Consider the following 10,577-nt stretch of genomic DNA (forward strand, 5'->3'; position numbering starts at 1 on the left):
ACACAAGGGTGGGGCGCCGGGACTCCTTTCACCGGCGGACGCACAAGGCGCGGGGGAGGCGCTGAGAGTGGCACGCGCCCGACCGGCCAATGAGGAGACGGTGCAGCCGCCGCGCGCGCGGACGGAGAGTGGACACCGCCTTAAAGGGGCCGCTGCTCTTAAAGGGGCAGCGCCGTCTAACTCACATTCTCCCAACTCAACCACCCCCCAGTTCACACCATCCCCACAATTCACATCCTCCCCAACTCACACCGACCCCCAACTCACATCCTCCAATTCGCACTGCCCCCCAACTCACACTGCCCCGCAGTTCACACACCCCCAACTCACACACTCCCCAAGGCACACTGCCCCCCCAGCTCACACTGTGCCCTCAACTCAGGCTGTCCCACTGCAACTCACGCCATCCCCTCCATTCACATTGTCCCCCAAACTCACACCATCCTTCCCAACTCACACGACCCCCTAACTAAACCCCCCAACTCACATCATCTCCCCAACTCACACCATCCCCTCAACTCACATCGTCTCTCCATTCACACGGCCCCACCAACTCACACCCCCACCAACTCACACCCCCCAGCCACCTGTGGGTCCTCAGGAGTCCCTCTCTTTGTGGGGCTGGGCATTTTGGGGTGCTGTTGTAGGGTCCTGAGACCCTCCAGTGGGCACATTGGGGGTGCAGTGTGGATGCTCTGTAGTGGGGCCGTGCAGATGCCATGCTGGGGACACATGCCAACTTGGCGGGGACCCAACAGGGATGCCCTGTGCCAGATCCATGAGGGCCCAGGGCTGGGGATACTGGGGACCTCATGCTGGAGACATTGTCCCGGGACTGTGGGTACATTTATTGGTGACCCATCGCAGCTGCTCCACTGGGATCGTGGTGACACTGGGGACACGCTATTGACACAAGGACCTGCAACATGGACACTGTGCTGGGCTGTGGGGGCACTGTGACAGCCGTGGGGGACCCAAAATTGCCACCCTGTATTGGGACCATGAGGGGATCCTGTACTGGGAATGCTGGGGACTGTGTACTGGGAACACTGGGGGCTCTGTCCTGGGGTGTGGGGACACCGTGACAGCCAACTGGGGATCCAAAATTGTCACCCTATACCGGGATCGTGTAGAGATCCTGTACTGGGCATGCCGGGCCCCTGTACTGGGGACACTGTGGACACTGTGGTGGGCTGTGGGGACACTGTGACAGCCCAGGGGTGGACTCAAAATGGTCACCCGGTGCTGGTACCGTGGGGACGGTGTAGTGGCGACTCTGGAGACCCTGTTGCTGGCCCATGGGGACACTGTGGGGGGCCCCAACACGGCCATCCCATGGGGGACCTTGTGCTGGGGGCCGCGGTGGTGCCGAACTGGGACCAGGGGGAGCCTGTCCTGGGCCCCCCCCGCCCTGCGCGTCCCAGCTGTGGCGGCTCCCCGGGCCCAGCCGGGGGTCCCGGGGGGGCCCGGCGGTGACGTCACGGGCGCGTTGCCCGGTGACGCGGTGTGACGTCAGGCCGGCCGCCCCCCGGCAGCGATGGCGGCGGCGCCCGCGCCGGCCAGGCCGCGCTGACATGGTGAGGGCCGGGGGGACGCGGGGACGCGGGGCACGGGGCACGGCCACAGCCCGGCGCGGCCCGCGGGGCGAGCGCGCCCGGCGCGGGGGGGCGGCGGGACGGGCCTAAGGGGGGCGCGGGGCGGGCGATGGGGCAGCGGCCCTCGGTGACCCCCCGGGTATCCCCGTGCTCCCCTGTGTCCCCCCGTGTCCCGCCGTCCCTCGGCTCGGGGCGGCGGTGGGGCCGGTGGGAGAGGGACCACCCCCATCGCGATCGGTCGGGGCCCGCTCAGCAGCTCCGTGCGGGGTCCCCATCCTACTCCCCCCTCCTGTTCCCCATCTTGCTGTCCCCATCCTGCTCCCCCATCCTGATCCCCCATCCTGATGTCCCCATTCTTTTACCCCATCCTGCTGTCCCCATCCTGCTCCTCCATCCTGTCATCCCATCCTGCTCCCCCATCCTACTGTCCCCATCTTGCTCCCCCATCCCGCTCCCCCATCCCATTGTGCCCATCCTGCACCCCATCACCCCATCCCCATCCTGTTGTCCCATCCTGCTCCCCGATCCTGCTTCTCCATCCCACGGTCCCCATCCTGTTCCCCCAACTCGCAGTCCCATCCTGCTCCTCCATCCCAACTGTCCCAACCTGCTCCTCCATCCCGTTGTCCCCATCTTTCTCCCCCATCCCACTGTCCCAATCCTGCTGTCCCCATCCTGTTCCACAATCCTGCAGTCCCATCCTGTTTCCCCATCCTTCTGTCCCCATCCCGCAGTCCCCATCCTCTTCCTCCATCCTGCTCCTCCATCCCATTCCCCCACCCTACTCCTCCATTCCACTGTCCTCATCCTGCTCCTTCATCCCGTTGTCCCTATCCTGTTCCCCCATCCTGCTCCCCATCCTGCTCCCTCATCCCACTGTTCCCATCCTGTTCCCCCATCCTGCTGTCCCCATTCCACTGTCCCCAACCTGCTCCCCTCTAATCTGCTGCCCCATCCTGCCTCCCCCAACCTGCTCCTCCATTCTGCTGCCCCCAAAATTATTCTTCCCATCCCGCTCCCTGCATCCCACTGCCCCCATCCCACATCCCCATCCTGCTGCCCCCCAAAACACTCCCTCCATCCTGCTGCTCTCATCCTCCTCCCTATCCCACTGTTCCCCCAACCTGCTTCCCTAAATGTTCCCCCAGTTCACTGCCCCCAACCCCCTCCAGACCCAGCTTCCCCAGTTTGCTCCCCTTTATTCACTCCTTGTTAATGTGCCTCCCCCAACCCACATCCCAACCCTCTCGCCATCTCCTCTCCCCCAGCCTTGTGCCCACCTAATCTGCTGCCCCCCACCCCTCTGCCCCCAGGACCTCAAGGGCCAGTACTGGACGGACGATGACTCCGACGGGGACAATGAGTCCGAGGAATTCCTCTACGGCGTCCAGGTGGGTGCTGACTCCCACAGGGCAGTCAGGGGGTCGGGGACCTCCAGCCCGAGAGCGATCCCGAGCCTGGGGCCGCGGGGGCTCCGTGCCTGACGGTGCCGTGGGGGCTGTGCCGCAGGGGACCTGCGCCGCCGACCTGTACCGGCACCCGCAGCTGGACGCCGACATCGAGGCGGTGAAGGAGATCTACAGCGAGAATGCCGTGGCCGTCAGGTGGGTGCTGTACCCAGGACACCCGGCTGTGGCATCACTGGGTCACCTGCCCATGGCATCACTGGGCATCCAGTTGTGCCGTCCCTGGGTATCCAGATGTGCCATCCCTGGGTACCCAGCTGTCCTGTGCCCAGGACACCGGCTGTACCATTCCTGGGCACCCAACTGTGCTGCACCCAGCTGTGCCATCCCTGGGCATTCAGTTGTGCCATGCCCAGTCACCTGACTGTGCCATCCCTGGATAGCCAACTGTGCCGTGCCCAGGCACTTGGATGTGTCATCCCTGGGCACCCGCCCATGGCATCCCCAGGACACCAGGCTCTGGTATTCCCAGAACACCAGGCAATGGCATCTCCTGGGCACCTGGCCATGACATTCCCAGGTCACCTGGCTGTGCCATCCCTCAGACACACTCTCACCAGGATACCCAGCTATGGCATCCGCTAGGCACCCAGCTGTGCCATCCCTGGGGCACCTGGCTTTGCCATCACCAAGTACCCATCTGTGCCATCCCTGGGTCACCCAGCCCATTCCCAGAGCATCCAGCTGTGCCATCCCTGGGGCACCTGGCCATGGCATCACCAGACACCTGGCAGTGCCATCCCTGAGGCACCCACCTGTGGCACTCCCAGGCATCCGCCAGTGCCGTCCCTGAGACACCCGACTGTGCCATCTCTAGAGCAACTCACCTGTACCATCCCCAGCACACCTGGCCATGCCATCCCCATGCATGTGGCCATGTTGAGCACCCAGTTGTGGCACCCCCGGACACCCAGTTGTGCCATCTCTGGGATACCCGGCTGTGCCATCCGTGGGACACCCTGCTATGGTATTAACAAGGTACCTGACTGTGACATCTCCAGGCATCCAGCTATGCCATCCTTGGGGCACCTGGCTGTGCCATTGCCATGGCACCCAAGCATGGCACTCCTGAGCACCCAGCTGTGCCATCCCCAGGTACACATCTGCAATCCGGGCACTCCCCCTGTGCCACTCTGGTCTCAGGGTACTCACACTCGATACATGGGGACCCACACATGCCTGTCACTGTCCCCTGAGCCTGCCCACCCTGGCACAGTGGGCCCTGGGCTGCTGTTCTGGCTCCATGCCAGCCTCCCTGTGCCACGGCACTGTGTGTTCACAGGGAGTACGGGACCATCGATGACGTGGACATCGACCTGCACGTGAACATCAGCTTCCTCGATGTGAGTCCCCGGGGTGCCCCCGCCAGCGTTGGCACGGGGAGGGTGGGCACACACACCCGGGGGGTCCCCAAATTCCCCTCCCTGGCTGTGTCCCCACGGCTGTGCCGAACCGCGGCTCTCCCTCGGCAGGAGGAGGTGGCGACGGCGTGGAAGGTGCTGCGGACGGAGCCCATCGTCCTCCGCCTGCGCTTCTCCCTCTCCCAGTACCTCGATGGCCCCGGTGAGTGGGGACGGGCAGGACATGGTGTCCCCCGTGCCCTGGGAACGGGCACAGCGGTGGCACCAATGGCTCGTCCCCATCTCTCCCCACAGAACCGTCCATCGAGGTGTTCCAGCCGTCCAACAAGGAGGGCTTCGGGCTGGGTCTGCAGCTGAAGAAGTAAGAGCTGAAACACACTGGGCACCTGAGGGTGCGGGGTGGGGGGGCCCACAGAGTTCCTGTTTTGCCCCCAAACCGACCAGGTGCCACATGTCCCTGTGCCACTACCTTTTATCCACCACACAAACCCCTGCCAGGCTCAGCACCGGCTGTGGGTGGGGAAGAGAAGGAGCTGGGGTGTGGCTGGGACCTCTCAAGCAGCAGGCTTGGGGGACACCAACACACCCATGGGTGCTGTCCCCCATGGTGCTCGGGCACCAATGCCACTTCTCTGCCAGGATCCTGGGCATGTTCACATCCCAGCAATGGAAACACCTCAGCAACGATTTCCTGAAGACCCAGCAGGAGAAGCGGCACAGTTGGTTCAAGACGAGCGGCACCATCAAGAAGTTCCGCGCTGGCCTCAGCATCTTCTCCCCCATCCCCAAGTAAGACCCCGTCACTGTCCCCAAGGTGCCAGCCCTCCGTGCCCTCAGCCTGGGTGGAGCCTGGCACTGTGCCTCAGTTTCCCCACTTGGACTCTGCTGCTCCCCACCAGAGCCCGGGGAGGTGGAGGTTGCTCCAGCTGATGGATGAATTTGGTGCCGGGTGATGGAGGAGCAGAGGGCGGTGACAAACGGGTGCTCAGGGGGTTCTGTGCCTGCAGGTCTCCCAGCTTCCCTGTTATCCAAGACTCGGTGCTGAAGGGCAAACTGGGCATCCCTGAGGCTCGTGTGAACCGCCTGATGAACCGCTCCGTGTCCTGCATGGTGAAGAACCCCAAGGTGGAAGTTTTTGGCTACCCCCCCGCCAGCACCCAGGCAGGTGTTGCCCCCTTCAACATCCTGGTGGGTGCCACCCCTCCTCGGGGTTTGCTTTCCTCTCCTTTCCCTTGCCAGGGGCTCCTCTGGGCTCAGATCACTTGTTGTGGGGTGCTGGAGCCCCTGTTGTGTTTCTTGTCTCCAGCACCCTTGGGTGCTCTTGGGGAGCTGGGGCCCAGCCAGGGGGCCCAGTGGTGCTTTACCCCCTCTTGGTGCTGCATCCCTGTGGGTGGGGTTGGCACATCAGGAGTCCTGCTGTGCCAGGGAAGGTTGGCATGTCAGAGGTCCTGCTGTGATGAGGAAGGTTGACATGTCGGGGGTCCTGCTGTGCTGGAGGATGTTGGCATGTCAGAGATCCTGATGTGCTGGGGGGTGTTGGCATGTCAGAGATCCTGATGTGCTGGGGGGTGTTGGCATGTTGGGGGTGCTGCTGTGCCAGTGGGGGTTGGCATGTTTAGGGTCCGCTGTGCTAGAGAAGGTCGGCATATCGAAGGTCCTGCTGTGCTGGAGGATGTTGGCATGTTGGGGGTCCTGCTGTGCTGGGGTGGGGTTGGCACATTGTGGGGCCTACTGTGCCGGTGAGGTTGGGGGCTGCCGGTGCCATGCAGAGCTGGGGGTGCCTGTGGGAAAGGGGATGACGCAGCTGGCTCCGCTCCGGCTCCCTCGCAGGTCGGTGGCCACTGCAAGAACATCCCTACGCTGGAGTACGGCTTCCTCGTCCAGGTGAGAGTCCTGCATCCCACTCACCCTCATCCTGCTGCCCAGAGCATCTTTCCCACTGCCCCGTGTCTCACTTTTCCACATCCCATTGTCCAGAGCATCCTTCCCACTCATCCCAATCCTTCTGCCCCGAGCATCCTTCCCACTGCCCGATGTCCCACTTTTCCACATCCCACTGCCTCATGTCCTGCTCATCCTCACCCCGCTGCCCAGAGCATCCTCCCCACTGCCCCACATCCCACTCATCCCCATCCCACTGCCTGGAGCGTGCTCCCAGCTCCGTGGCAGGGCCTGACTCCCACCGTCCTGCCCTCAGATCATGAAGTACGCGGAGCAGCGGATCCCGACGCTCAACGAGTACTGCGTGGTGTGTGACGAGCAGCACGTCTTCCAGAACGGCTCCATGCTCAAGGTGGGGTGACAGGGGCCAGCGGGGCACGGGCTGTGCCCCCTGTCCCTGTCCCAGCCCTCCCCACACTCCTGTCCCTCCGCAGCCGGCCGTGTGCACGCGGGAGCTCTGCGTCTTCTCTTTCTACACCCTGGGCGTCATGTCGGGCGCGGCTGAGGAGGTGGCCACGGGTGCCGAGGTAGGGGCTGCGCACGGTGGGGACCCCGACATCTCCTTGGGGGGCTGCCCCTTCACCCCCCGCTCTGCCCCAAGGTGGTGGACCTGCTGGTGGCCATGTGCCGCGCTGCCCTCGAGTCCCCTCGCAAGAGCATCATCTTCGAGCCTTATCCCTCCGTGGTGGACCCCAACGACCCCAAAACTCTTGCCTTCAACCCCAAGGTAAGCGCTGGGGGTGATGCTCCCTCACGCTGGGGGGTGCAGGGGCCAGGGGGAACCCTGAGGACCCCTCTCATGGCCACCTCTCTCCTGCCCCACATGTAGAAAAAGAACTACGAGCGGCTGCAGAAGGCCCTGGACAGCGTGATGTCCATCCGGGAGATGACCCAGGTATGTGGTGTGGCCTCACACCCCCACGTCCCCCAGTGTGGGATCCAATCCTGGAGTGGCATTTTGGTGCTGATCTCCATCCACCCACAGTTGGATGGGTGCTGGGGCACCCACTGCACTCCCTCTGTCTTTGCCAGGGATCCTACCTGGAGATCAAGAAGCAGATGGACAAGCTGGACCCCCTGGCCCATCCCCTCCTGCAGTGGTAAGGCCAAGGGTACTGTGGCCCCATCCCACTGTCCCACATCCCTCCCTGCTGCCCCACATCTGCCGTGACAGGGGATAGAGTGGGAGGCAGCCGGGCATCTTTGGCACAACTCTCTCAGCTCCTTTCTCCTGGGGGGTCACAACCATTCAATGGCATTGGGGCAGGTTCTGGCTCCCAGCTTGGCCCTGCTCCCAGGGGACCATGGGACCACCCTATCTGACCTTCCTCCTCCTCCTCTTCTTCCTCCTCTTCCCAAGGATAATCTCCAGCAACAGATCCCACATCGTCAAGCTGCCTCTCAGCAGGGTAAGGGGCCTGGCCAGGCTCTGGGGGATGGAGGGTATGGAATGTGGGATGTGGGATATCAGAGATGGGCTGAAGGGTACAGGAGGTGGGATGCAGGATGTAGGCTGTGGGATGTAGGATGAAGTGTGTAAGGATATGGAGTGGGCCACAGAAAGGTCTGGGCCACAGGATGCATCCCTTGGGATGGAGTCTGAGCCTGGGAGGTGTGGGAAGCTGGATGGGGTATATGGGATGGAGGATGGGCTGTGTGGTGGGTGGTGCCACGGGCTCTCCTGGCAGTGTCGGAGCAGCCGAAGCCGGGCTGGGCTGGACACAAGGCCAGGCGGCCGTGCATGATCTGTCTGTCTGCCTGTCTGTCTGTCCTCTGCCCGCCGGTGCCGCCGCTGCTCTTCCCGTTCCCCTGGTAGCAGCTGAAGTTCATGCACACCTCCCACCAGTTCCTCCTGCTCAGCAGCCCCCCGGCCAAGGAGGCGCGGTTCCGCACGGCCAAGAAACTCTACGGCAGCACCTTCGCTTTCCAGTGAGTTGCCGAGGTGGGGGGACAGCAGGAGCCCCCCAACGGGCCCTGTGGGGCTGACGTGGGGCTGACTTTTTCCAGCGGCTCTCACATTGAGAACTGGCATTCCATCCTCCGCAACGGACTGGTCAACGCTTCCTACACCAAACTGCAGGTACCGCTCTGCTCCACAGGCCAGAAGCACCCTGGAGTGGCAGGCAGGGAGGGAGGGAGGGAGAGAGGGGAGCAGGCAGGCAGGGAATGGGGCAGGCAGGTAAGGAGGGGGACAGGCAGGCAAGGAAGGGGACAGGCAACGGGGGGTGCCAGGTGCTTCCACTGTCACCGTGCCTGAGCTGTCGGGGTGACCCCACCACGCTCATCCTGGTGTTTTCCTGCAAGCTGCATGGAGCAGCCTATGGCAAGGGCATCTATCTGAGCCCCATCTCCAGTATTTCCTTTGGATACTCAGGTAAGAGGCTGCCTGCTCTGCCCAGTCCTGCCTGCGCTCCCATCCCCACCCCCTGCATGGGCCCAGGGAGGTTTGGCATCGCGCCGGCCAGAGGAGCTGCACCGGAGTCGGCACCGTCCCACATCCGGATCACCTGCACCAGCCTCTTCCCAGCCAGGCTGGGACTTTCCCACACACCAGGGAATAAAAACCCCAATGATTTCTAGGCTCCAAAAGCTTCTGTGCCTGCTTTTGGGGGGTTCCCAGGGCTCGGCCAAAGGGTGGGAGCACTCAGCCATCCCTGTCTGTGGCATGTGTCCCCTCGTCACCCTCACAGTGTTCCCTGCCGGGAGTGACGGCCACCACCTCCTTCTCCACAGGGATGGGGAAAGGCCAGCACCGGATGCCGTCGAAGGATGAGCTGGTGCAGCGGTACAACAGGATGAACACCATCCCCCAGGTGACAGGCTGGGGGACACCGGGGAGGATGGGGATGGGGATATGGCACCCACAGGGTGGTAACACCCGCTGCTCTCTCCACAGACCCGCTCCATCCAGTCCCGCTTCCTCCAGAGCCGCAACCTGAACTGCATCGCGCTTTGTGAAGGTGTGGGGACATGAGGGGGCAGTGGGGGGGGCATGGGCAGTACCCACAGGATCACTGGGCGAGTGGAGGAGGGAGGGAGGGTCCCCACCCCCAGCTGTGCCCCAGCACCGGCTGTGCCCAGCCGGGGCCTCCATTCCCCGCCCCGTGTCCAACAGCCCCTTCCCCCGGCAGTGATCACCTCCAAGGACCTGCAGAAACACGGCAACATCTGGGTGTGCCCCGTCTCGGACCACGTCTGCACCCGCTTCTTCTTTGTGTGAGTCCCAGCTGTGCCACCTCGCTGGAACCCGCGGGACCCCCCCGGGACTCCCCCTGACCCCCCTCCTCCCCTTCCAGGTACGAAGACGGCCAAGTGGGAGATGCCAATATCAATACTCAGGACCCCAAAATCCAGAAGGAGATCATGCGTGTGATCGGGACTCAGGTGTACACAAACTGAGCGGTGGCAGTGGTGGGACCCCCGGGACCCCCCGGGCACTGAGTGGAGCCCCCCAGGCAAGGCCAGGAAAGGCCGAGTGGGATTTGAGCCCCCCAGGCAGGGCAGAGCCGGGGCCAGTGCCAGTGGCTCCACCTGTACATAGGCGTCGGGCACCCCGGGAGCACCAGGCGGGTTTGGCGGTCCCTTGTCCCCTCCCTGTCCTGTCCTCGGTGTCCCCACCCTGTGGCAGCGTGGAGAAGGAGCCGCGGGGCCGGGGGCTGCCCCTCCTGGCGTTGGCAGCGACGGCGTTTTTATCGATGAGAAACAGAAGCAAAAAAATAACAAAGAACCAAAACAAACCCAAAAACACAGGAAAAAAAAAAAGAGAAAAGAAATCTGTGTTGGTGGATTTAACTGGGGTTAAAGTCTGGGGGGTGGGGAGGGCAGGGGATGGTGGGGAAGGGATTGGGGTGTGGGGAAGGGAGGGGATTGTAGGGAAGGGATAGGGGCACAGGGAAGGAATGGGATTGTGGGGAAAGGAGAGGCATGGGGAAAGGGCGAATGAGGGGGAAGGGAGGGGATTGTAGGGAAGGGATAGGGGCACAGGGAAGGAATGGGATTGTGGGGAAGAGAGAGGATAACAGGGAAGAGATGGTGGCACAGGTTAAGATAGGACCATGGGGAAGGGATAGAATTGAAGGGAAGGGATAGAATTAAGGGGAAGGGATGGAATCATGGGGGAAAGTGTTATAGGGAATTGATGTGGCTTTGGGAAAGGGCTGGGTCTGTGGGAGGAGAATCACATGGCAAAGGGATGGTGCTGTGGAGTGGGGACC

At 63.1% G+C, this 10,577-nt stretch overlaps 1 protein-coding gene across 6 annotated transcripts; it reads left to right on the forward strand.

Annotated features, from left to right (window-relative positions):
• Positions 1-89: 89 nt before the first annotated feature.
• PARP6 (poly(ADP-ribose) polymerase family member 6) lies at positions 90-9,862 on the forward strand. Of its 6 annotated transcripts, none has more exons than XM_039382867.1 (22): positions 91-1,577; positions 2,864-2,986; positions 3,105-3,199; positions 4,344-4,404; positions 4,534-4,624; positions 4,717-4,783; positions 5,062-5,211; positions 5,430-5,583; positions 6,253-6,306; positions 6,620-6,715; positions 6,798-6,890; positions 6,965-7,090; positions 7,193-7,258; positions 7,396-7,463; positions 7,724-7,772; positions 8,180-8,292; positions 8,371-8,443; positions 8,668-8,737; positions 9,097-9,176; positions 9,260-9,323; positions 9,495-9,579; positions 9,660-9,862. In XM_039382867.1, the coding sequence occupies exons 1-22, from the start codon at positions 1,299-1,301 to the stop codon at positions 9,760-9,762; spliced, it is 2,160 nt and encodes a 719-aa protein (XP_039238801.1). In that variant the 5' UTR covers positions 91-1,298; the 3' UTR covers positions 9,763-9,862. The 6 variants fall into 6 exon arrangements, 5 of the variants coding, with proteins under 5 accessions (XP_039238801.1, XP_039238802.1, XP_039238799.1 ...); XM_039382868.1 differs by having other exon boundaries at positions 8,183-8,292; XM_039382865.1 differs by having other exon boundaries at positions 95-1,577; positions 5,430-5,610.
• Positions 9,863-10,577: the final 715 nt, after the last annotated feature.

The sequence above is a fragment of the Pipra filicauda genome, unplaced genomic scaffold (genome assembly GCF_003945595.2).
Source record: "Pipra filicauda isolate LSUMZ 115617 unplaced genomic scaffold, ASM394559v2 scaffold287_size946512_pilon, whole genome shotgun sequence".
NCBI lineage: Eukaryota > Metazoa > Chordata > Aves > Passeriformes > Pipridae > Pipra > Pipra filicauda.